We start from the raw sequence: 27,082 nt of genomic DNA on the forward strand, positions 1-27,082 counted from the left end.
CGACGTAGTACGTGTGAGCTGATCGAGACCGAAGCCCTCAGCTCGCTATCACAATCCAAACAGGACCGCCAGCACCCTTGCCATTGTGAGCACATGTGACCCTGGCGGTATGGCCAACAATAAAATGATTAGAGATAAGGAACTACCACTCAGACCGTTGCTTCTAATCAATACACGAAATAAGGTATTCACGTAGTCAAACTTTATCACTGCGAAAATGTGAATTCACCTCAACTGCACAGGACACTCGTTAACTGGTTCACAATGGATTCAAATGGCTTGCCCTTCGTTTTCTTTTTTTTTTTCCCCTGTTCCCCAAGTGATAGGCCACCGTTAGTTGACAGGTGTAACATTAAATATCAAATGATAAATGAACAAATGAACGGTTTTATTTCTGCAGAAACATACAGAAAAACGATGCGAAGCTAAAGGCCATGCGAATTACGGTAAAGACACTTTCACGAACCAATATACGTAATAAAAGAGAGTAGGCGAGCAAACACGGATACTAGAGAGAAGTCAGGACCACACAAACGCCGACTAACAACTGAAAAGGTGCACAGCAGCGGGAAAAAAAAACGTAGGCGCAAAAAAGTTATCTGCGTACGCCCAGGCAAGAGGCGATTGGCAAGAGACGGTTGCCAATCAGGCAAGAGGCGCCCAGGCAAGAGACGGTTGTGGCCTTAGGGCATTTGAATAAAAACTGACACGATTCGTATTTTATTAGGAAATGGAGCATAACTGAAACTATTGCTCGTAGGCTCTAAGAATCATTGCAAATGATTTTGCTTTCAACGCTTTCTGATCTGACGTTTAAACAAAAAAGTGGACCCTTTCGCCTTCTGTAATGCGACCTCGAAACGCCCACCAAACTTGCATCTTTTTGTCATTAAAAACAGAGAGTCATCCTTAGTATACGCCTTACTCGACGTCTTTCATGCTTTCTGCAATGGTTTGGAGAGAGAGAGAGAAAGAGAGAGAGTGGCGGACCAACAGATTGGATGTGAAGTAGAGTAATGATATGATGAACTGATGAGCGCTGCTGATTACTGCTTTTGTGCGACGTGCACAAAGATAAGCGGTGGCGCATTCCTGATTAGCATACTCGCTCACCTGAACTGGTCGACTGTTCTCCGTGTTTGCCGCTGTCGAAGGGCGTGGATGGGATCTGATGGTTTCAGCGGAACTATATACGCCGCACTATCGCCAAGCTGTACCCACCAGAACGTCAGGGTAGGCTGTATTGCCAGTGTGGCACCAGATCTAAGGCCCCAAGATTTGTGAAACACTCCGACTTGTTCTTGTTCACCTTCAACTTTGGCGCACACCCGCTGTCCAACTTCACTGTCGATGATGATGATGATGATGATGATGATGATGACCTCTTACTAGGGGCGCTTACCCACAAAGGGGGATGGGCCAAGAACCGGGCGGCAGGATCATTGAGGTAAATACTTATGAGGCTAAAGATAAACGTTGTACTTTTAGACTAAAAGAGAAAAAAAGAAACATAGCTAATACTTGAAAATTCTGCAGAGCACACAGTCAGACTATCAGGTGTGATGTTTGACGGATGTAACAACGGGTTGGAATTAGTAATGAAAATAAGCCAATATAAACTAGCATGGTAATCTTTTTGTTTCCTGTATGTAATCAAACACTGCCGGGTGGACCTCCCTGTGGCTATAACCTAATGTAATGCCACCAAATGATAAAATTTGCGGAACATTGATTTGTAATCCTAACTTTGGAAGGGGGAGCGACGAGGCATCTTTTTCTCTTATTAGAATACCGGTGACAGAATAAAAAGAAATGCTCTATTGTCTCTATTTCACCGCAAAACTGACGTAACGGAGACGCGCTGAGTCCAGCTTTGTGTAAGTAATAATTCAACTTCGGAATTCTGCAGCGTAGTCTGGTGAAAGTAACTTCTACTTGCCGTGATACACACCACTGCTTATTCCAGTAAAATCTCAGATGTGCGAAGTCGCTGAATTGATTCCATGAAATTTTGCCTATTTCATTATGCAGACACGCATTCCGAAATCTTATTGCAGTCGCGTAAGCAGTATCGGGTATAATCGGTGTAATGGGTCCCCTTAAAGATATTGTGTCTAATGTGTCCGCCATCTCATTTAAATATATTCCGCAGTGGCCTGGTACCCATAACAGCTGAATTTTTCGCAAGTTTCCCGGTACTAAATGATGAAACATATTAATGAGCGGTAAGTTTGTCGCCGAAGAGAGCTCCGAACATACTGAAATAGCATCTGTAATTATAACTGCTTCTGATTCCCTTGAAGGAAGCTTTCGTAGAGCCAGAACAATAGCAAATAATTCTGCAATGAAGATAGGTGTGTAGTCATAAAGTCTAACAGGAAAAGACCAGTCAAGAGAAGGAGAAAAGATGCCTACCCCAGCCTTTCCGTTTGATACGGATGCATCAGTCGCAATTATATTGTTAATTGTCAGGTGCGCAATGTAATCTTGCAACTGATCATTTAAATACCGTAATGACATTTGTTTCGCATTCGGAGGAAAAATATTATCAAAATCTATGTGAAGTGTTGAAATAATTGTACGTGTTGAGCCAATTTTAACTTTCAATGGTTCTAGCAGCGCCTGAACGAATATAATCTGTGGGGTGTGTAAGCGCGACCACTGTTTTTCAAAAAATAGGCTTGGATCTTTCATAAAAACGTAAAATAACTGATTCTGAGGCGAGTTACATATGTTTAAAAAGGTTTGAACTGTAAGGATTTTGAATCTATTCATCAAAGATGGTATTCGCGCTTCGATATACAACACATTATTTGCCACAAACTTGGGAAGACCAAGGCACAAGCGCAAAGCTTCCCTTTCTAGTAGTATTAAGGGTCTCATTTTATAATTCGCGCTTCCAGAAAATAATACACACCCGAATTCCATAATAGGCCGCGCATACATTTTATAAATCATTATCAATGTATTTCTTCGCAACCCAATTTTCCTGTTTGCAAGCTTACGCAGCCACCCCATGGCGCGTGTTGCCTTGGAGCCAACTTGTTCAATGTGACTTCTCCAATTTAATGTGCCGTTATACATGATGCCTAAGTATTCAAGGGAATCAACTTGGGGAATGATTTCTTGACCATACATTAGTGAGATGTTGACCGGGTCCCTAAACGAAAACGCGAGAAGCGCGCTTTTGTTGACGTTTAACGACTTATGAATATCTTGAAGCCATGCTTCTAACATATTTATATAATTTTGCAATGTCTGGTAAAGAGAGTGCAAATCACTATTGGTTGCGAAGAATGCAATGTCGTCCGCATACACATATAATTGAATGTCGCGATGGGTTGGAATGGAGCTCATGAAAATATTGAACAAGACAGGCGATAGCACTGCCCCTTGTGGCACACCGCGTTTCTGCCACGTTTTCTTCTTCTTCATCTTCTCCTATTTAAGATGCGCCAGGTATACCCGCTAAGATATGTTTGCGAAGGAGACATGTAAAATTTATTTGAATTATTTCCGACCAGCACGTGCGTGACTTCACGCGTGAATCACAAACTATAGCTTGACCTCCAGGCTCCAGGACGGATCTGTTTAGGCATCTGACTTTTCTCGTTGACCATTATAGAGGGGAACAACTTGAAAACAGATGTGGTTAGCATCAGGACCTGCTGACTCGTTTCACAATGTTGTGCGGCCCCTGGAACAGTGCCGGAGGAGGCTAACGGGAAGAAGGAAACGACGTATTTTATTGCCTTGATCAGCGACTACAGTATATATGCTTACAACTCCTCCTGGTTAAGCGTAACAAGCGTTGAATGTCATCATTGCAATATATTTACGGAGAACGTAATTTAGCTGGAAAAGAGGGCCTGCATCGCTCGTTTCAGTTTATGCAACATATTTCGCATTGCGACAAACAAGGGACAAAATATCCTCAGCTGCGAAATTGGCAGTAGTGGCGACTTCTTACAATGGTTCCTAAGAAGTAGTGGCGACTTCTTACATGGTTCGTCATTTCGTTGGGCTGTTTGTATACATTGTTTTCTGTCATTTTCTTATTTGTGCTACTACTTTCTTTGTCCTTCTTCTCATTAATTAAAGTGAGAAGGTTCGTGGTAAGGAATCGGACGAGGCAGGCGGAGGAAACGCGACTACGAAGCTCTGTCCCATTACTCCGACTGCCAACCTTGCTTATACCGCATTTGCGCCGAGATCTGTACATGAATTTCGTGCGAAGGCGTTGTAGACCGTGCCGTGAAAATAACATGGCCGCCTCCAGAGCCGCCTCCGCACAGAGGCCGTGCACAACAACTCTCGTGCGTCTATCAGTCGAGTCACGAGCGCCTCGCTCCAGCCGGCGAATGCAGCAGCCACGCCGGCGGAAGTTTGCCCAGCGTGGGAGAGAGAACCAGAGCGGGAAGAGCGCGACCGAGGCCGGCGGGAAGGAGGACAGGCAAGGAGGGAAGAGACTCTAAACAGGTGTTGGGTTCCCGCGTGCAGCGCGGCAACAGGCCTCCGCGGACACGTTCGCCGCGAATATTGAGTGCGCCCTGTGGACAGTTTTTTAACCGATTGAAGCACCAGTGCAGGTAGAAGTGAGAGCCCTTTTTGGACGGCCAAAGTGCGGCCTGCGTCGAGCAGCGAGAGCCGCCGGACAGCCGTCAGATTTGTTGCTCCGAGTGCCGGAGCCGCCTGGGCGGCGTCGCATGGCAAGTGCGCTACGCTCGGAGTGGCGGCGGCAACGGCGTGCAGCCAACGCAGCTGCGGCAGACACCCCCGCCGCCGTTGCCGTGGTCGCTGCCTGGTGAGCATGCCCTGAAACTGCGACAGACAGCGTCCGGTAAGCATGTCCGTACCGCCACGATCAGGCGCAGTGTAGAGCGCACACGCCTAAGTTTGGCGCACGCATCAGCGATCGGGCCCTGAAGAAATCGGCACGCGCGTGTAACTCCCGAGGTCAACTTCGTGCTGCCGGGTTGACTCACGATTTGCGAACTCAGCGCATTGTTATTATTCTGATCAGGACAGCCTTGCTTGTCTCATTTGGGACATTTAATTAAGGTTCGGCTAGATCCATCAATCCTCTCTCCTTCGCTCTGCTTGTTTTGTGGGATGCGCAGCCGTAGCACCGTAGCAACCGTAGCGGAGCGGAAGAGAGAAGAGGAGACGTACGCAACGTTAGCCACACCTGCCGCAAACGGCTAGCTTAACGTGCCGCCATCGCGTCGTGACGGTTGTCTGACTTCATCCCCTAAGAACAGGCTGGCAATCACCTACACCACGTCATACGGCCTTTCTCTTCTAGGCTCATCAAAAAGTGGCGCTCATTGGACATCAATGAAAACATTTCTTTTTTCCCAATGACTGCTCGGAACAGAAAGCGCGAACGAAAATATTACATGAATAGCGTAACCGCGAGCTTTCAGTGTGACGGCGTAACGAAGATAATGGAGTACTTTGCCCTTTGACGAGCAAGCGTCTACCGCTCTTTATCGCCGCCGCTGTCCGACAGTCGTAATTTGTCAGTCATCTTTCAACTTCAGTACAACGCTGGCGATCGTTCCATTCTGTTTGGACTCTCGATTCGGCTGTGCACAACGAATCCGAGACTGGCCGCCACCCTTTTCCTTCTACCGGAGTACGATCATCGTGAGAGGGGATGTTGGAGAGGGCAGCCGCTCGCCGTCCTCATTAGCATGCGGGGAAGATGCTCGTACTAGGCCAACGCTGCCACTTGCACAACCGCAAATATAAATCGACGACGCGTAGGAACCGGCAGTGTGTGCGCGCGCACGTCTGCGCCTGTTTGAGCGAAACACAACAGCAGTGAAAAGTGAGGTAGTTTTGCGGGATCCCTCCCCTTCCCTCACCCTGAGTATACACTGCACCAAGCTTGGCGTGCGGCGGTTGTGTACAGCGAAGACGCGGAGCACGTTTTATTTTGTTCTTGCATCGAATGGGGGCGCGCCTTGCACGCAGCGATTGGAGGGGCAGCTGCGACTTCCTGGTGCAGAGCGAGCGTGGAGGATGAGAGTCCGAAGAGGATAAAAAAGAAAGAAGGGGCCACCTGACTTCCCCACGACCGTGACCGGACGGGGGCCGGTGGCCGCGGACGGCCCATTGTCGATGATGGGCCGCCATGGTTCCGCGTTTGGGACATCCGCGAACATCCAGAGAAGCCGCTGTCTGCCCCTACGTCGGTCCGTTGACCGCTTGCGTCGCGCACAGACCCGGACATGCGCAATTTGTTTTCTCGTAGACCTCGATTTGACGAGCAACGGTGGAAGCAAAGCCGGCCGGTTCGCCGAGACGGCCGGTGCGGCTGTTAGCTGCGAAGTGGCCTTCCATCGCGGCTCGATATCTCGCTAGTGGTTCGAAAACGGGCGCCGCCTTGCACGAATGACACACTTCAAACGTCATGAGTTATTTGATGTCAGAAAGAAAGTTTAACCAACGTTTTTTCATGATCGGAGCCGTCCGTACGTAGTTCAACAAACGCGCAAACAAACAAACAAGCAACAAACGCGTCACCAGAGGCGTGACGTCAGGCGTCTCCCGCGCTGCCATTGGCTGCGGCCGTCAGACCGACGCGGCAGCCGCGCGGCTACATTCAGCAAGTTGGATGCCCGTGCGGCGTGCGAATCGTCTCCGCACGCTGATGGAACCTGTTGGGCGTCTGTCGGATGCGGCTGTTGGCACGAACAGCCGTACGACGAATCGCATCCGAATTCGCACCATGCTAAAGGCCGAGACAGACGGTACGATTTTCCGTGCGATGCGGCGTCCGACACGGCGGTGGGGGAGAGGGAATGGTGGCTGTCCGATGCTATGAAAGGTCACCATTCCGGTTTTCCCACCGCCGTGTCGGACGCCGCATCGCATGGAAAATCGTACCGTCTGTCTCGGCCTTAACGCATACGCAAGCACAGAATCGCGTCTTTGCGGACCATTGTATGCGGGCCGTGTCTTGCAAGGATTCTTTTCCTCTGATACCGCACACTTTCTGTCATCCGTCCCTCCGACTCGTCCGAATGCTAGCTATATGACCACGCGATCCATGTAAGGAACAGAACAAGAAACAAAAATAGAATAATAATCAATCAATCCATTACTCAATCAGTCGTCACCTAATTAACTTGCCTAGGAACAACCGTATATTTTGCACCAGCCCACGCAAAAACAACAGAATAATAATGCAAACCAACAGACAATGAAGCGAAGGATAGTAAAGGGGACGTTATGGAGTCTTTTAAATGTACTGGAATAATTACGTATGACATAAATGTGAAGAAATTAAACTGGACGTAAAGACAACTTGCGGCCGGCAGGAACCGAATCTGCAACCTTTAGATAACGCGCCCGACAATTTGAGCTACAGCGGCGGTCGTCGTCCCGTATACTTTGTTGGGTATCTCTGTTCATCTACGTAAACCTGGAAGTGCAAGCCATGGCGCCGCTCGTAGCCATGACTACGACCCTTGGTTTCGTTGTCTGTCGGTTGTGTCTAACAAAGAAAAACGAGCCCTTAAATTCCCGTCCCTCATTCAACAGAATAATAATAATAATAATAATAATAATAATAATAATAATAATAATAATAATAATAATAATAATAATAATAATAATAATAATAATAATAATAATAATAACTGCACAGTCAGTCAGTGCCGGAGCTTGACGCGGAAAGAAAGGTGTTGAACCTAGTCGAGCTTCGTAGGCGTCGCGTCGCGTCTCATGAAGGCGGCGCGGTAATCGGGAAGTCGGTTCAACGACTGTTGACTCTCTTTGTTCTTCGAGACATGGAGTCGTTGTGCGTCTGGTGACACGTCTAGGCACTCGCTGTATGATATGCTCAGGGGAAAGCCCCACTTGCCGGCTAAGTACTATGCCAGGTTTATGCACCACCGACACAATAATGGCTGGGCCCGTCGTTGAGCACAGCTAGCACGCACTCGAGCTTCCCAGCGTCCTCCTCCACTATGTGACGGATCCATAAACCATCTAACTTTCTATATTTTGTTTATTTTTTATGCAATGTTATCAAACATTGTTTAACGTTTGCTCAAACAAAGCAATTAAAGATCAGTGTAAACGTTCGTTCATTCATTCATTCATTTCTCTTGAAAGGGGACTTGAAAACCAGGAACTGTACAAATGAACTGCTACAAAACAAAATAAATAATGTTATTGATGTTTTGTTACACAGCGTTCCAACATAACATCATGCCTAATGTCTTATAACCACGCCAGATACGGTAGACGAAATAGCATGTTGATAATATCTATTCGTACAACGTTACCTAACCTCCTTCTCGTTAATATTGAAGTATGACGAATATAGTAAACAATGTAACATGGTAGTCACTCTCGATCAGATAATTTTAGCTAATGCCTTCCGGAAGAGTTTATAATCGACTATCGTGATAGCAAACTTATTGTATGTATTATCTATGCACGCCCACCATTTTTTTTTAAACTTTCTAGATAGTTATCAGTACCGACCGAGACAGCTAATGTCACATTCAAACTCAACACACATGCAGATTCGCATCTTTCGAAAGCCTGCTTCGTTGCCATTCCTTTTGTCTCTGAGTGCGCACTTCGGTCCTGATGTCGTTACGCGCCAGTGCCTGTGCCAAACCTCGTTTTGACGTCTCTATACACAAACCCTGTTCTCTCGTGCGGTCCATTGTCAAACATTACTCCGTTGAGGCGCTGTACGCACATTTGTGTGTACTAAAACAGTTCACCAAAAGCAAGACCACTAATGCAAACAACGCATTTTTTAGATGTCTCGCAAGCATCACGAAAGGCTTCTTATTCTACCTATGCTTCAAATTCGACTAACACGTTTAAGCTGCTTTCGTAAAAGTAAGCTGGAAAGTACAGACGTCCTAGTGTTTGCTCGTATGCGGTTTCGGCCTGTCTCCAAGTAGCAAGTTCGCTTCCTTCACTCTCTTCTCCACAATGTTTTACGTCCAGCAAATATTTCAATTGGCTGGATGGGGGTTTTCGATTAGTTATAGGCGTGTAGTAGTTTGTGCACGCGTATGCGACTATCCTGTGGAAAGTTCCCGCATGGATTACACATTCTGATGAGGCATGTGACGCTTTCGCCATAATAACATGACATCCCTATCGCGTACGTCAGGAACCCCTTTCCCTCGTCACGTGTGGCGCATACCCGCATATCGATCGAGGCCTGTGGTATGCGGGTATGCGTCACACATGATTTGCAGTCTATATCAACCTAGAAGAAGCGAAAATCAACATTGAAAACTTTATAGCGCAATATGCGTGAGTCAAACAAGGGAGATACGCACCGTTGGCGATTTCAATGTAGCAGCCAAGCACTGACAAACGTGCTGCAACGACCCTTAGCCAGCAACCATGCCTTACAGAACGTAAATAAATATTTTATATCAGCGGCTTCATAACATCCATTGTGGTGGTGGTGCTTTTATAACGTCATTTGTGGTTGCGGTATTGGCTATCCGCTCTTAAAACGATGTAATAAACATTTAACGATATGCACTGTCATGAGTAACATGAGTGCCGATGTCGGACCATGAGCTGCGCTTTACACGCCAGCGTAGTCGACGTGCCTGGCAAGCAACAATACGTACAAAACTATACTGAAACTACACGAAGACGTCGGTCCAAGTCGTCGAGCTCAGCTCAAAGCCAAAAAAAAAAAAAAAAAAATGTGGCATGGGCATCTACTCGCATGAAATCGATTCCCACAACGCGTGGAATCTGCCGGTATTTTATTTCATGGCACGCGCTTCTGTACAGACGCGTAGCTAGTTCACACGAGGAAGCTGTTTTGAGGCGAGCTAACGAGTGTGCCAGCCTCGGACGGTAGAAATGCGAGCCTCAAAACTTCGTTCGTCGGCCGCAGCTCTGCTTCTACGACGCGAAAAAAAAGAAACGCAAGAAAAGTCAAGGCCAATGTGTGGCGGTTTCGTAACCTTGAGAAGTGATTGTGTGCACTGCTGTTTATCATCTAAGAAGCCTTAACAGGACGAGGGCCTTCTTAATGGCGCTCACTGAGGCTCTCATATTGCGAAACAAGATTTAACGGGCTCATCGCACGCTAGAGAGAGATAAGCTTCCCTCTGTTTTTAATGCGGACACAACTCCTGGACGATGAAACTCCGAGAATTACGCAAACAGTTTTCATCACCCTTTGCAAGACGAAACGTATAGTTGAGGCTAAGTTGGGCGCGTACCCTATCTCTTTCGCAATATAACGAGCAGTGTGCATTTCATTGCGGACGACGCTCGCGCTACTCGAAAGCCATTGAAGCCAGCTTTGCTTATCTCCTTTATTCTAAAAAATAATTTAGTAAAACTCAGCTTTTCATCGCTACAGCGCTTCATTCAACGTCGTTTAGCTCGTCACACTTCGCATCGGCTTTTACCAGAAAAAGGAGCCGCATTGTCAAAGCTGTCTTTGTTGCTGCCTTGAATCTCGCTTCGTATATAGAGTCTATATACAGCGACTATTTTGCTCGAGAAAAAGGTGAGTTTTTATCTCAAGTGAAAACTCACATCCGGAGAAGCACCTGCTTTGCAACACAGGAACCAAGTGAACCGCTATGTTACGTATTGTGATAACGAAATATTTCCCTGCAAGGCGGAAGGCAGCTGCTGTTTAGCGATCAGTTTTTGTTAGTCTGAAGATCTTCAGTCTGGGGCAACGACCCGTGTTACAACGGTAACTTACTCTTCGTCGTCTACAATTGACGCGCGCATAAATGACATTTTCCAAGTGACACTACATACGCCCTACAATACGTGTCTATTAAATGACAACGAAAATGTTTAGGCGGTAGCTTGCAAGTATTCTTTGATGCATTAGAACCTATTCATTTTTTGTTTTCATGACACTGAGAGGTGCACATTTCGCAAGTCTGGATAACCTGCTATGGTTCCTATAGCATGGCTCCTAAAAGCGTAGGGATGCTCGCGTAGGCGGCTATGAACGTTTGAGGCCTCGGCCTAATGAATGGCTTTGCGCTACGCTTGGATGAACGCGGATGTGCATGATGTGCACACGTCACCGCTCTTCTTGGTCGTTTCATGCGCGCCTACTCTTCCATTGTTCTGGTTTTCGGGCGCCCTACGACAGCTCAGCGCCTTTCCTCTCAGTATCACCGGTACCGGCGCACGCATCCACTGCACCTAGTGGCTCGTAGTTTGAAACAATGGAGTCCTGTACGGGCACCGCTTTTAAGTTTATCTTCCAGCAACGCAGCAGCGATAATGACCGTCTGCAAGAACGGATAAATGACCCCGAAAAGACGACACTTGAACACTGAGTTTAGCCCTTCAATCTCTAAACAGATTACCGCATCACGGGTAGCCTTAACTCGTTAACGTTTATGTCTTGGCAGGTGCAGTCGGCCGCAAATGTTTACGGACCACACGAGCGCATGGCCATCCGCCTCTTCGCGACATTTCCGCTACGTCAGCGGTAATCGACAGCGGCGCTACGCCCAAGACGCATCGATGGCTTGTCTATTCTCTCACTTGAAACAACTATTTCCTATCTTTACCTTTCTACCGCCACGCGCTCTTCGGTAGTCATAAATACGCGTTTGTGTCTCGAAGTCAGAGTATCAGTAGAACCGTTATGATTCGCTACCCTTCGCACAAACTATATATCTACCGAACGGCAAACCGCTCGAGGCGCGGCGTGATTGCTGCGATTCTGCTATCTAAATAGGAGCGCGACGGTGTTACTGCGGATAAGCTCACAGCGAACTAAGAATTGACTGTGTGGCTCTAGAAAATTGGTTTGCCAATGAAAAACACGACCCATTTCCGGTAGGTGATGCACCGCTAGGTGGCGCGGACAGGCTGTTTAGCACGCACTCGCGTGGCCCTGAATTTTTACAGTTGACTGTAATAAAACAATGAAATTTTATTTTGATTGGAACCTAATCAGTACAGTAACTAAATAATTCGTAATCATTTTGTAGAACTAGCGCAACTGACAATTCTCTAAAGCGTGCCAAAAACACAGACATAGGCTAGCTTTGCAAGTTTCGATCAGAATCTGAAGGTATCAAAACAGCGTTGCATAGTATAAGTATAGTATATATAGTATATATACGTTCTACGTTACAGAGTTACCAATGCAATTCTTCGCATTTGTAGATAGAGATAGTTTTGAGAATCCTATAGTTAATTTACTCATTTCTAGAGATTGGAAGGTCGGTCAAACCGTCTCGAGTTTATTGAAAGGTTACGTGGCAGGCCATGCAGAAAGGCAAAGAAGGCGGTGCCTCCGATTTGGTCGCACGATTCTGCTGCCGACTTCGTTCTGCACGTGCCTCGCATGGTCTGTGAGCGCACGATAGAGGGGCTGCCGTTCGTTCGTTTGTTCGCTCTTGGTTCAATCAATCTGTCAATCAATCAGTTTTTATTATGACAGAAAAGGATAGTTACAGAGCATAAAATATGCCGACGAGGGTCCCAAAGTAAAAGAGTGCAACGGCACCCACGGTTATGGTTATAAATAAATAAAAGAAGGATTAGCAGCTGTTTGAACCGTAAAAACAAAACAAGCAGTACACAAACCAGAACGAAAAACAAAAAGGCATGGAACCAAAAAACAAATAACCTGATAAATAAATACGGTATAAAGCAACACAAATCTGGTACAACTAAAGAAAATGGCAGATCAAAAATTTAACAAGCATTCTTTTAATGAATTTTTGAATGGAAGTAAGGAAACTTCACATTTTAGTGATGTGGGTAAATTATTCCATAATGAGATGACACAGAAGTGAGAAGATGATTTAGCATAGTTAGTATGAACCTTAGGAAGCAAAAAGTTACTGTTAGCCGCAAACCTAGCAGCGTTAGTATTAACTAAAAGCTCAGAATCAGTGAAGTTAGTAGAAAGTTGATTTGTTATTTGTTTATGCAGAAACTTAATTAGATTAAATCGAAATAGGTTGTTAAAAGTTAAGTGTTATTGCAGTGAAGAAGGTGGAGGGTGCTACTCTCGCGAGAACAGTTAAAATTAACGCAAGGAGCTCGATCTTGTGGGTGTTGTATGGATGGAAGATGACACTGATAAGTATCCCCCCATGACGTGATGCCATAAGTGATGTGTATGAAAGCGAAGTAAAGAGAAAGGAGTGTTTATGAGAAAAATATGAGCGAGCTTTAAGTAATGCACGAATGCCGAGTGCTGCCATTTTTCTCATGTGAGCAATATGGCGAGCGAATTCATGGTTAGAACAGAGGTGAACGCCAAGAAATTATACACTGTCACTTATATTAATGAAATGAGAGTCAATTGTGATCCCTAGTGAAGAGGTCAACTTGCGTTGAGTTGATATAAAAACCATAAGCTTAGATTTATATGGATTAATAATTAAATAATTTTCGTGGCAGCACTCAGACACGCAACAATGCACAGCATTTAGTTCAGTTTAGTTTATTTTCCTTAAAGGCCCCGTTTGTAGGGGTGTTACATAAGGGGTGGTGTACATCATGCAATGGGTAATTCCAAATAAAAACCAATGGAACTTTGAAAAAAGAGAACAAATCTCGATACACTGTGCAAACGAAAACACGCGTTAAGTAAGGAGTTTGTACAAGAAAGGTTCGTTAATTTGGAAACAATGGAAGAAACAACAGCATGTGGCAATTGAACGTAATAACTACTGAAAATATAATAAGGCGGCAATAGGGGCTAGTTGGTAGGTCTTCATGCTTGTGATGCGCTGCCGGAGGACACGGACCAGAGAAAACGAGGAAAATGTTGGTTGGTTGGTTGTTCTTTGACAACCTGGCGCAACCCACTGCGGGGGATCGGCCATGAAACGGGCGGCACCTTATTTTAGAGATAAAATTCTTTTATATTTCGAATAAGTTTAGAAAAGGATAGGTAAAGAAAACCTCAATCGAATAGCATATGCTAAAAAATATATGAAGCCAATGTGAATGAAAAATACTTGCGCATCACCCTGTGTTGTTTTTCTCGTTTTCTCTGGTCCGTGTCCTCCGGCAGCGCATCACCAAGCATAAGTACTGAAAATCTTGCACAAAAATAACACTGCACAAATAAATACAGCAATGACAAACAATGAACACTGTAGAAATAAACCACGCGTTAAGTGATGAGTTCGTACAATCAATGGCAATTAATTTGGCAAAACAGAAGACACAGCAGCATTCAACATATGGTGGTTACTTGTAGATACAACATGGTGGGGAAGGGCATTCCAATCTGACATGCAGTGTTCGACAGAAAAATGAAGCAGAGAAGATAGTTGTGTGTGAACGCGGTTTTAAAACCTGTAGCGGGTGAGCAGTGCGTTGCGATATTCATACTGGTGGGGTGATCTACGGCATGCGGTTAAGTGAACTGTAGAAAAACTTATGAAAAAGACCAAGGCTGTGAAACTACGTAATGCGTATTATATAAAATGTGCCAATCTAAAATGTACGCGCAAACTGCAACACGTAAACGCAATGTTTCTTATCACATCCATCCGTTCAAGACATTCTAAGCGAATATGTGGAAGAAGGCAGTCTTTTACGCGTACACACGGATCTGCCACAGCCCTGGGAGGATGCATGAACATCACTGGGAGGCGAAAATGTTTGAGGCCCGTGTACCTATTTAGGTGAACGTTAAAGAACCCCAGGTGGTCGAAAGTTCCGCAGCCCGCCTCCACTACGGCGTCTCTCATAATCATATCGTGGTTTTGGGACGTAAAACCCCAGATATTATTATTATTAATTTCCAGCAAGCGCCGAACTAAAGTAAGGCAAATAAAAAAAAAACTGAATTATTTTGTTATGTTATTTTGCACGGATACGCTGAAATGGCGCGTATTCTTCCGTAAATTTCCTTCATACACGAAAGGTATACACTATTTTACGGATGGGTTTCGAAGCCGCCATATTGGACTGTTAACTTTGCAGTTTTGTATATGTAATAACGCGAACAGTGCTACGGTAGACACATACGCATGAAGTAGGTTGGGTTGGTGCATTCGACGTTTCATGACCTTATAAAATCGCGTCGTGATAAACAAAAATAAGAAAACATTCGTTTAACAGCGCAAGGTGGCGGCGCTCCATATATGTCTTGCGTAAAATTGTCTGTATTTACCGAGCCACGCACTGCGCAGGAGCAGCTATGGTGCCGTACAGTCGCGCCGCCACGGATGACGTGCCCGCTGCCCCGGCCACCACCAGCTGGCCCACGGCATTGGCCAGTGGGTGGCTCTTCTTCTTCGCCTCGGCGCTGTTCCGCTCGTACGGCCTACTCTACCTGCACCTGGTGCGCAGCGTGCACCTGACCCGGGCTGCTGCCTCTCTGCCCATCGCCTTCATTGCAGCCGCAGCGGGAGTATCCAGTGAGTAATTAAACCTTCTTTCTGGTGGCCGTACGCACCTCTCAGCCATTCTCCTTCCGAAAGAGAGGGGAACATTTATGCTGAATGCAATGGAGTGCGAGGAACCCATCAGATACGAGTTTGCCCACGCATCTATAAATCGCGTCCGATGGGTAATCCATTGTAATCAGCATCAACGTTCCCCTCTCTTTCAGTCCACTAAAAAACTCATAGGGTCCCTTATGCATTCATATAGTGTACTAGAATAATAATAATCTAGCACGCTATATGCATTCACATAAGACGACTGGAAGACGAAAGCCATCTTCTTCCTTTTCTTCTAAGGGGTCATACTGATCCTCCCCCGCCCCCCTCCGAAATATTACTGCACCTAACGCAGTTTTCCACCACCTCCAGGACCGGAGGCATTGCAAGCTTTCTGCACTGCCTCCGTGAACGGTCTATACCTTTGACCAAGCGACGATGCCATGTGATAACGTCATCACGTGGTGATGAATTTTGGCATCGCTCGGGTTGACGCCGACGCCGTCGGTCAATTTTCGTGTTTGATGAGGTATCTAAGGTTTTCGCCTTAAGGGGGCCCTGCGACACTTTTCCAAGTAAACATGGAATGGCTTCATTAAAAGTGCTTATTGCCTCACGAATCCGCCAAGTACGAGTGGAGTTGCAGGGACTTGTCGCACGCTTCAAGCGCTTTCTCTCTCCTTTCGCGCTGACAGCTATGCAAGGGGAAGATGACAAGGTGCAAGAAAACGCGGCCGTTCGTCAGCGCGCGTCATGACCTTGAGCACTTTCTTTTTTTTTTCTTTTTCCTCGAACGCGCGGCTTACTTTCAGTGTGATCGCAAGCAAGCGCGGGCACGTGGCGGCATCCCGCGGCGGCCGGGGCAACTATGCAGCTCAGTATGCTCAAGTCAGCCAATAGCCGTAAACATTGGGTTTATGGCGCTGTCATTTGGGTTTATGGCATCATTTGTCGAGAGAAGAGGGAGCTACTTCTAGCTGACTTTGAGAATTAATTGTAAATTCCAGGCCGCGTACTGCGCTATAATGTTTGGCTCGCGTAAGACTACCGATCGGCAGCGTTTTCTGACCATGCTAAAAGTGTTCCAGGGCCGCTTTAATAACCGGTATACCAGCAAATGTTAACAAACAAGACTTCTCCTTCCGCATCATACGTTTGCTGTGGCTGATGCTGCTCAACTCAAAGTAGCGCTTACCTTCACAAATGATTTGTTGTAGTAGACACCGAAGCGAACTCATTCGGTTCGGTGTGAACCCTGTGGAATGGTATTCCATTCTGGCTCGGTATGCTGGGGTGAATTGTTCATCCCGGTGCGCTTTTAACCACGCACTTTAATATGAGACGCTTGCGCGGAGCGATTACCGAGAAGCTTCTTACTTGAGAGCTAGATCCAACCGTATACCACCATCCTCCTGACGGTAACAACTGCCAGTCAATGCCGACGTTATTAGCGAAGCCAGCTAACCACTGCACTGACTAGCCATAGTACTACATCCACCCTAGCACCATCTTTGTCTTCGAGGCCAAGCTTACTGCAAATTCCGGTCGGTGTTACTGCAACCTCCGGTCCTTTGTGTGGTACCCTAAATTTACCCGCTCATTTCAAACGGCAAAACCGGAAGTCGTTGGGGGCTACAGTTTTTAAACGACAAGATGTTCCTTACTGTATCTGGAGCTCTTAAACGACCCGAACCGCTTAGGCCACTTAGTACCCCTCTTAGCTCCGCGGATCGCTTGTGCGTGCGCTTTATCTGTCCACTTCCTGCGTTTCTTCGCGAGAGGATGTAGCCGCCACTCCCTGGACGGGAACCTACGCTTCGCAGCGCGACACTGGGGAAAATAGCGCCGAGCAGCTAAACGAGTGAGTGGCGACGCCGAGCAGTTTCGCCAACCCAGACTTCGCGTTGAGACTTTCCGTATAGGCGACAACGCCTGCCATTGCAGCTGGAGCCGTTAAATCACGTTGCATGCGCCAGCGGGTAGAGAGAGTGTGCGACTGCTTCCGGCCTTCGTGCTCTGCTTCACTAGTAGCGTGCAGCGTTCTGAAAGTGAGCGTTGACTTTTCAACTGACAGGCACCGTAATGAAGCCGTGTTGTGACAGGCAGTCACAACACGGCTTTAACAAATAATATTTTAACAAACACTTCTCAGTGTCAAGCCCACCGTCACCAACACGAACCATGGATCACAACAACAATCTTATATTTTGCTATATGCACATCGGGACGATGCGTTCTTAGAGGAAGAAAAATGACGCAAAACAGAAAACACATTCAAAACCATGTGGGCAAGTTCGTGCGCCCTCTATGAGCAGCGGCACATTGGCGAAACGAGACAAGGGTATTGAAAAAAGTGTGCCATGATGACACGTGCATTAGCCGCACACGATAGTATCAATGTCACCTCTGTCGGAGTGGAATATGAGAAGAATACAAACGACGCTCAAGAAAAAAGTGGGCATTCTTGACTTCCGGTGAAAAACGATTTATCTCTTAGCTTTCTTCACTTCTCGGGCACAAGTTCGTCCATAATAAATTGTTGTTTTTAAACTAAACTGTACCTAAACTGTTCGCTACAATATCATCAGTCTATATATACTATAAGACAAAGGCTCTTTGAAAGAAAACCAAGCGTAATATCTTGTAAACCGGTAAACTTCCTCACCTAATTGCTTTCTCAGCCGACTCACATGTCATCTGCCCTTTCATAGGTTCGCCAAAGCACAACCTCTTCTCTCCCTTGCTAGTTAATCTTTGCGTCCCCCATATAACCAACAGCTCTGGTGCGATTCGATCCGCGATAAGCTCCCTGAGGTGCGCCGAGTCGTGATGCGGAGGGTCCGAGACGTCGCTGGAGTCATCCCATAGGGACCCCTGTCTAGGTCTTCCTCCCACGCTCTCCTTTCCTGTCAATGCCCAATAAAGTCGTGCAGAAGAAAGTGTTGGGTCGTTTCGGTCGAAAAGCAACTGTTTTGGGTCGATGGCGATGGCGAGTGAAAGCGGCTCTGAGTGTGGCGACGGTTTGGTCGCACTTGAGTCGACGTCGCTGTCGGTCGCGCGGCCGTCTGTCAACCGCCATTGTGAGTGAGCCGCAAGAGCAGCTTGCTTGTATACTACAGAATGATAATTTACCAATGCTTCTCAAACATTGCATCGCTTAAAGTCCCTTTGAAGCTCTCGTATCGCTGCACGGTATCAGCGTGAGCGAGTGCGGCGCCGCCGTTGAACGCGCACGACACGCTTCATGGGCCACAGATCAACCTCGCCCTCTCTACCTCCCCTTGCCCATCGTGGATTGTTTGTGGCCCGAGATTGCCGGCATTGTGAACGGAGTGCCTCCTTATCATCGGCTCGAAATAAAAAAAATATATATATACAGGTACCCGACCACGGCCGGAGTGCTCTTCAAAAGCATTCCGTGGTCGGGTACCCGTCTATTTTCGCGCGTCCACCCACGCTTCGTCACGAAGCGTGCGCGCATGCAAATGCACTCGAGATAGACGGCGGCGCCGTGAAAACAACTAACATCGGTAAATAAATGAATTTATAAGATACTGCGCGTAAAAAGCACCTTTCCGTGTATTTGTTCAGTACAAGCCTATATTTTTTTTAAATACAGAAACAACATGTCGCGATAACATTCTTTGGTTAGGTGTCCAGAGAAAAAAGTACGTGTAAAAAAGCGTAAAGAAAAGTATCAGTCCAGATTGAGTCAGTAAAAAAAGATAGTATAGGCCACTTCAGTTGCTCCAAGACCGGCCAACCTTGTGTATACTCGCGTACCATTAGTACCTTGTTTACTGCATTTACTCCCATGCTACCTTCACTGCTTAACACTTGTGCAGGTTCACTATAGCGTTGGCTAAATTGTGGCTAACATGGGCTAGTGTTGCCCCATGTTGCTTAAATGATCGAATTTCATGTAATGCTTACGCACTACATTTGGCTATTTTCCAGACAGGGAGTTTCTATTTCGTTTTTTTTTTTTCAAGGCTAACTTTTCCCCTTACCTTTCCGTCCCCCCTTTGCCCTTCCTCAGTGCAGGGTAGCAAACCAGATAATATCTTACCGTATTACACATTACTTTGGGCTTTTGATCATTTCCTGTCGCTGTTCATTACTGATATTCAATTTGGTACGCTAACTTTCTTGGAGGAGACCGTTAGGTGGCGCCGACCAGTACTGTCGTGACCGCATGTGCTCTGCGAATTTTCCAGTTTTTTGGCGGAAGATTGCGTGTGCGACCAATTTCGACAGTCGTCTTGACTTTTTGAAGTTGTTCCGCATCAACTGATACCGACCACGGTTGTAAGTGGCTGGAAAGTTTTGTTTAAAAGCGCCAACGCACTTTCCTCTTGTGCGAGCTCGGAAAGGCCATTGCCGCCATGTAGGCGGCCGCTGGAACGCTGGTGTGTGCGTCGTGCGCGCGCTCGATGGCTCTTGCGAATGACCCCCCGACGCAACTGCGCGTCCCGGACCCTCGAAGATGATGGACACGCAACGCCAAGACCTTGATAACATGGATTTTCAAGACTCCGCAGCTCACAGTTTCCCAACGCCAAGTGGACCCAGCGATCAGAACGCTGGGATCGACAGTCAACACCAAGCGGATGGAGCCTGGCAGACGGTGCTCACTCTGCGGAAGAAAAAAGCTCTTGCAAAAGAGAAGAAGGCCAAATCAGTGGATTTTTCGGGGACCTTGAACCACCAACAAGCTTCCACTGGTGAAGCAACCGGAAAACCTAAACACAAACCAACCTACAGGCGGCTACCCCCATTGCCCAAGGACGATTTTAAGATAGTGGTGCGACCACATCAGGGGCTACCGGTCAAGAATTTGACAAGTCCACTACTGGCGGATGCCGTGATTGCTGCTTGCGGCGGACAAATATCAGGTGACCAATTCTTGCTCAGAATCAAGCCAGGCTCCAACATCTTTATTGTGTCGACGCCACACCAGACAGTGGCGGACCACGTTAGACGCCTTACCACACTAAGCATAAACGGACGGCCACACTCAGTCAATGCCTACGTAGCGACAAGTGAAGGGACAACCAAGGGCGTAATTCATGGCTTGGACCCACACACGACGCCTGAAGCACTAAAAGCCAATCTACGAGTACGCACACAAGGGGTCGAAATTCTCCAAGCATGCATGTTTCGGAACACCAAAACGGCCGTTATCACCTTTTTTGGAGGGATTACACCTCGATACGTCTATTACAACGGCGGAGAACTTCCCTGCTATTCCTACAAAGTAACCACTCAGGTCTGCAAAGTGTGCCATCAAGTGGGTCATCGATTGGACGTCTGCCCCCAGCCGGACACTCCAGTGTGTCACGTATGTGGACAACGGGACCCTGTAGCCGGACACGATTGCACTCCCAAGTGTGCAGCTTGTGGCGAGGGTCACTTGACAGGAGACCGAAGTTGTAGGAAACGGCTCAAACCTCAACGAAACAGAACTCCGAAGGGTAGCGCGCACCAGCCTGCCCAGAATGACACCTCCATGAAGCCACCTCAACGCCTTCGTTGGTTGAGTTCCGACGATGGAGAATCTGCACCGGACCAATGGCCAGAGCTGCCTGGGACTCGCCCAAGTTCCAGATCTAGTTCCAGATCGAGATCCGGATCCCGGACACGGAAGAATTCTAATCGCAACACCCCACCTCATTCCCACTCACCCAAATCTCCTAAATCCGGGGCTTCCGGCTTTGCGACCAAGCAAGCGCCTGGTTATGACGAGGTGAGCTATGCACGAATCGCTTCTCCCGCTGCTCCAATAACGGCAAATCCCGAGTATCAAAAAATCGTTAACGAAAACAAGCTCCTCCGTGAGAGCTTGGAAGAAATGAAACGAGAGTTGGCCTCCCTCAAAGCTAACCGCGGTACGGAACCGAACAAAACAACACTTGCTAAACGGCCTGCACGCCTGGCCAGGTTACAACGACACCAAATACTATGGAAGGCACATTAGAACAAGTAGTGCAGCAACTACAAAGCATGCAAAGTTTTCAGCAGCAGATGTATGCAGAATTCCAAAGTCTAAAAAGTTATGTCGATGAATCCATCGCCAGCATAAGGACCGTGGCTCTTAAACGAACAAAAAGCAGCCAGGGTGCTCCGTCTATTCGTCGTTCGAAGCCGCTCCCAACATCAGAGAGCGAAAGCACTATTCATGGCGAGTAGAACACGAGCACACCTCGACTATCTCGAAATTTGGCAATGGAATTGCCGCACCTTCCACAAACGGGCGGCGGCTCTGCAACAATTTCTTAATACGGCGCCAGTCAAACCTGATGTCATTTGTCTACAAGAGATCGGTAACAAGCCCGTCAAATTGAGCGGCTACTACACGATATCGAATCCAATATACCCTAAAGTCGCAACGTTGGTTCTCAAGGACATAGCGACTAGTATAGATTATATGGTAACTAGTAACATCAACCACCAAATCGTAAGAATATTACCGCAAAAGCGTACCAAAGCCAAAACCATAATCATTAACGTTTATAGCCCACCTAAACAAAAGAAGGCCGATTTTGAGGCACTCATTCGGTATGCCAAGAGTAATTCCAGCACCCAGGATCGACTACTACTACTTGGGGACTTCAATGCCCCTCACACTACCTGGGGTTACCGAAGAGATACTCCCAAAGGCCGCGAACTCGAGCGAGCGGTTGACGCGCAGGGCCTCCAACTTATCGTACTCCCACAACACCCGACGAGACTGGGCAACAGCGTTAGTGCAGACACCTGCACTAATGCCTTAGAGTGCACATAATGCCTTAGAGATGACGTGTAGCTGGTGCCTCGCTTCTCCGCAGAATGACGAATAATGGCTTAGTAGGTGCTTCCCAACTTCACAAAAATTGTGATTAATGGCGTAGTGGGTATCTTTCTGATGTACTTGTATTGTAGCCCCAGGAGAGCTTAACGGGCTCTAGAAACGCCGCTCTTCCAGCTTTCGCTGTGACTGTGCTGCGGTTTCAGCGCAGGCCTGGCGTTTTTTACGAAACCAATCTCAGTCCGCTTCTTATCTATTACTCGCTCATTGTTTCTCTGCACAGCGGTGCATATTTTACCCAGCTTATCGGCAGCCGTAAAAACAACATTAACGTCGGCGTTCGTGGTGTCTTGACTTCTCTCTTGTGTCTGTGTTTGCACGCCCACTCTTTTTAGCATGCGTAAGCGTTTATTTTTCTGCAATGCAATGCTTAATTTTCAGCAACCGTTGAGATGAAACGTAACCTCGGCCTGCGAGCTTCTCATTGTGCAAATTCTCTGAGTGATGCATATAGTTCTACATCGCCTGGTGCGACGACAACTTCTGTATACGTGACCCATATTGGTCCGACAGAAGCGAAGAGGCATCGCCGTGTCGGGACTGCTAATACGGAAAATATCGTGATTATAGGAGGTTACACCACCTGAAGATGAAATGTGTCGGGCCTCAAAGTAACACCCATAATATAATTGGTATTGACAGAACAAAATCATTTAATGTGAACGGTAACTCTAATATACGGTGGTTTGCGTATTCCGAGCTACCGCGGAATAAACATTTCGTTTCCTAGACATTCCGTTTCCTAGCAACATTTGCTTTCCTAAACATTTCGTTTAGGAAAGCAATTTTGCTTACATCATAGCAGAGTACATTTCGGTGTGACGACATGGCTTTCGAAATGGTCCGGTATACTCATGATTACAACGAAACTAATAGGCTTTTCTTTTTTAATACCGCAATGAAACGCGCTCACTAAAAATTATGGACTCATGGCAGTGTCGCAACTATAGAGTGACGCCGTTTCGTCGAGCACGATAGTTTATGCAAGCACACTTCAAAAAATATAAAAGCTATGGCTTAGTTAGCACGCGGTCAGTCTAAGAGTCCCAACAACGAACGCATGGTTAGTAAATATCGATGACGGTGCGTGTAGACTGTGGAAGCGAGCCATTGTCGATTGTCAGTCGATGTGGGTGCCTCGTCAAAACAAAATAAAACTGCCTCGAAGCCAACATCTAAAATTGTGTTAATATTGATAAAAGTGCACAAAATGCACAGCTATGCCGGGATAGTATGCAAGCGTACGCCTGTATTCCTATCCGGAGCTTGTGCGACGTGGCTGTTGCGAAAAGTGCGTTACATTGAAAAGTTAGCCTATTCAGGATATAGGTCAATATTCCTGCGGCAGAGAAAGTACAGTTCGTTGGAATGCGATTGCGAAATTTCCCACACTCGTGATACGAAAGCGGCTGTTCTTTTCACTGAAAAGCTTGACTCGTCCACGGAAGCTGAATAGTATTTAAATATTTTTCAACTTGGAAGATAAGACATGCTTCTGCTGACGTTTTTCTTGGCGACGCCCATCTGACGGGGAATACCGGTGTTCTGAGGGGACTCTAAGAAAATGGATTGTAAAAAAAATAGATTACATTTCACGAATTTTTGTTGAGAGTAGAGGCGTTCAAACACGGATAAATAGAGTGCATACGGTGATACCAATTTATAAAAACGCTCCGTTTTTACTTGCGCTTTTCTCTATACTCACGAGGTGATTTGCGCCCCGCCACGGTGGTCGAGTGGTTATGGCGCTCGACTGCTGACCCGAAGGTCGCGGGATCGAGACCCGGCCGCGGCGGCTGCATTTTCGATGGAGGTGAAAATGTTTGAGGCCCGTGTGCTTAGATTTAGGTGCACGTTAAAGGACCCCAAGTGGTCGAAATTTTCGGAGCCCTTCATTACGGCGTCCCTCATAATCATATCGTGCTTTTGGGACGTTAAAACCCAGGTATTATTATTACGAGGTGATTTGCAGCGCGCACTTGAGCAGAGCAATTGCGACAGTTTCACTTCGCCTCGTGTGCACGCCTTCATATACACGAGTCTTGCAGCTGGTAGAAACACAAGGACTTATCGAATTGGGATGCGGAATAAACGCTTGAGTCGTTAAGCTTACGAGGCAGTCCTTACACTAGTGCCACGTGACGCTTTTTGCAGGTGTACTGTGTAACGTGCTGCACAAGCGAATTCCTGTGATCGTCTCAAACCTGTGCTGCTGCCTGGTGTGCGGAGCAGCGCTCTGTTTTCCTTACATCATGGAGACTGCGCCAGGCCTGGCCTTGGCTGGCATCTTATACGGTAAGCCCTCTACAAGTGAACCTGACGCGGTCAAAGACGCCGATATAGTGAGGAGCCGTAGCACGGAGGGCATCTACCCCTGTTCGCCCTGCGTTGTACAGCGTCTTAATAAAAATTGTGAAACGCCACAAAATTGCGAAGACCATCATTCTTCCAGAAGATAGACACGCACAAACTATATTAATGCTTGTCGGTGCATGGGCTCACTGGTTTTGACGCATTTTGAAACGAAAAACAAACAGCGCTCGTGTGTCTGTGTCCACCTCTGTCCCCGTCTTCTCGCGCTGTTTCTCGTTTCAATACGCCTACTAAAATCCCGCAGCATAAATCATACCTGATACCCGCCTTTTTCACCATCACTCATCTCTTCAGCCCGAAAATCACGCCTCCGCCGGGGCACACATGTCTCACTTAATCCTATCTAAAGTCGTCAGCTACGAACGAAGCGTTTGTGTGTGTGTGGGGGGGGGGGGTGAAAGGGGGGGAGAGCTTACCCCACCTCATTCCCCGACGCCTTAGTTTATATCCACACAAATATTTTATGTCCTCACACAATAGTATACACTACCACGCTAACAGTCCCGACTGGTTACGTTTTATCTTCCAAACATATAGCTCTTGTCCAACATATGTTAGAAATTAGGGTGCGTTGTACGGGTACGTGGACACACAAACAGATAAGGCCACTAGGGTCATTAAAAATTTCACAAAATGTCAACAAAACCTGGCACTAAAGCATTAAACCTGAAACAGGACTAATACAAGAGGCAGGAAAACGAGAATGGAATAGCATACTCGTAAACGCAATGTTCTCAGTAAGGTTTATACGCATTGTAAAAGTTACCAACACATAAAAGTGCAGATGGAAGATACGTAAAAATGCAATGCGTTTTATCTTTACTAATGTGTTTCACGTCACATTTTAAAGCACTTCGCAGCGGCTAAGCGAGCTCATGTACGATCCATTGGTGCAAGCGAAAGCCTGCTCGAATTCGGGCATATTCATCAATGGCACATTACAACGCATGTCCATCGGCGAATAGAACTTGACGAAGTCATCTTTGTCGCCATCTTTTCGCAGCCTTGCGGAGTCTCGCGTTGGCCAGCACCACTTGTAACAGCTCGAAATAAAAAATAGCTGCTCGGCTGTGAACTCGCGGCCTTTCAGGGTCATCACAGACTGCTGTCCAAGGTTCCTAAAGGCATTCAGTGCCTTCACCATGCCACCGCAGTCAGCAAAGTTCTCCGCTAACGCCGTGTCGCCGAAGTCAATGCCCGTCCCTGCGGATGCCTCGTTGTAGAGCCGACGTAGGCAGCTCAGACGATCGCGGAAGTTTGCGCGCGACTCCTGCGACCACCAGTCCTCGCGCTCACCGAACTTATTGTACAGCCCGAAATCCTCGTCGAAGCTGTGCGTGATCTCGTGGCCGATCACGTGACCGAGGCTGCCATAATTGAGCGCTGCCGGCACATCCGCGGCCTTCAAGAAAGGCGAGAACATGATGCCCGGAGGAATGACTATCATGTGGTAGATGGGGACGTAAAAGGCATTCACCACTACCATCGGGAACTCCCTTCTCACGTGACTGAAGACAGGACGCGAAGCGTTCAGGAGCCGCAGCGCCGCCGTCGCTTTTGAGCGCATCATGTCGAACAGCATCTCCGGATAGCTAAGGTCTTCTAGTGCAGCTGGTAGGAATGAATAGTAATCGTCAAGCTGCATGGGTGTAGAGAGGTTTTCGGGACGCACGACAATCCGCTCCAAATCGGACATGCGAAGAAGGGCGTTTCGACGCGTTGGCTCGTCGATCCAGTGCAGTGTCTCGAATGCTTGTCGCGTCGCGTTTCCAATGCGCGCGACCATGTCGTGTGCTGCTTCCATATGTCCACCGGGAAAGAACCATCGCACGAACAGGTCTCCAGCTATGTACGGCAGGTCTACCACAGCGACACCGACGCAATGTTGCAGCGAGAGTAGCGTCGATAATACAGAGCCGCCCGTTCCAGGGGACTGCGCTTCGGCAAGCTCATGCGAGGCTGCAGGCGCCAGGGAACGGGCCAGCATAAGCGCCGTGTACGCGTGGACCGTATCCGACTCTGCATTCGCCAAAAGAAGACGGCCGAGGAGACGCAGGTGCGGTCCTTGAGTCAACATGATCTCGTCTTCCGGTGTCAGGGGCTGGGCATAGAGTTCCAATACCCTGTTCACAGCCTTCAGGAGAACATGACCAGGAAAAAACTCTCCAGTGTGGTTCCCGAGATCGGCGAAGCTCACGAACTGTTCGGTCAAGTTTAAACGCTCGTTGAGGGAAGTGCCCATAGCCACAGTCATTATCATGTTGTCTAGGGACACCAAGCGTTCGACCAGCCGCGGGTCCATCGGCTCTTTGGAGAGAACGGCGGCAGTCCTGACGAAGAAGGTGCCGAGGCTGCCCGTCCGGATGAGATATCCGCGCAGCAGTGTCCACGCGATGAGCGACTGCACGTTGACGCCCAGGTGGATGGTGTAGAAGCCAGGTCTTTTGAG

General features: G+C 47.3%; 1 protein-coding gene across 2 annotated transcripts in view; it reads left to right on the forward strand.

Moving 5' to 3' along the window:
- The first annotated feature begins 4,469 nt into the window (after window positions 1-4,469).
- Window positions 4,470-27,082, forward strand: part of LOC119382567 (uncharacterized) — a 36,995-nt gene continuing 14,382 nt past the window's right edge. Inside the window, exons 1-3 of one of the 2 annotated variants that reach the window (XM_037650321.2) lie at window positions 4,470-4,848; window positions 15,162-15,389; window positions 24,415-24,555. In XM_037650321.2, coding sequence (XP_037506249.1) covers window positions 15,170-15,389; window positions 24,415-24,555 — 361 coding nt within the window. In that variant the 5' untranslated portion in view covers window positions 4,470-4,848; window positions 15,162-15,169. The remainder of the gene's footprint in view (window positions 4,849-15,161; window positions 15,390-24,414; window positions 24,556-27,082) is intronic. The other variant, XM_037650320.2, reaches the window with a different exon arrangement.

Source organism: Rhipicephalus sanguineus, chromosome 2 (assembly GCF_013339695.2).
Source record: "Rhipicephalus sanguineus isolate Rsan-2018 chromosome 2, BIME_Rsan_1.4, whole genome shotgun sequence".
NCBI lineage: Eukaryota > Metazoa > Arthropoda > Arachnida > Ixodida > Ixodidae > Rhipicephalus > Rhipicephalus sanguineus.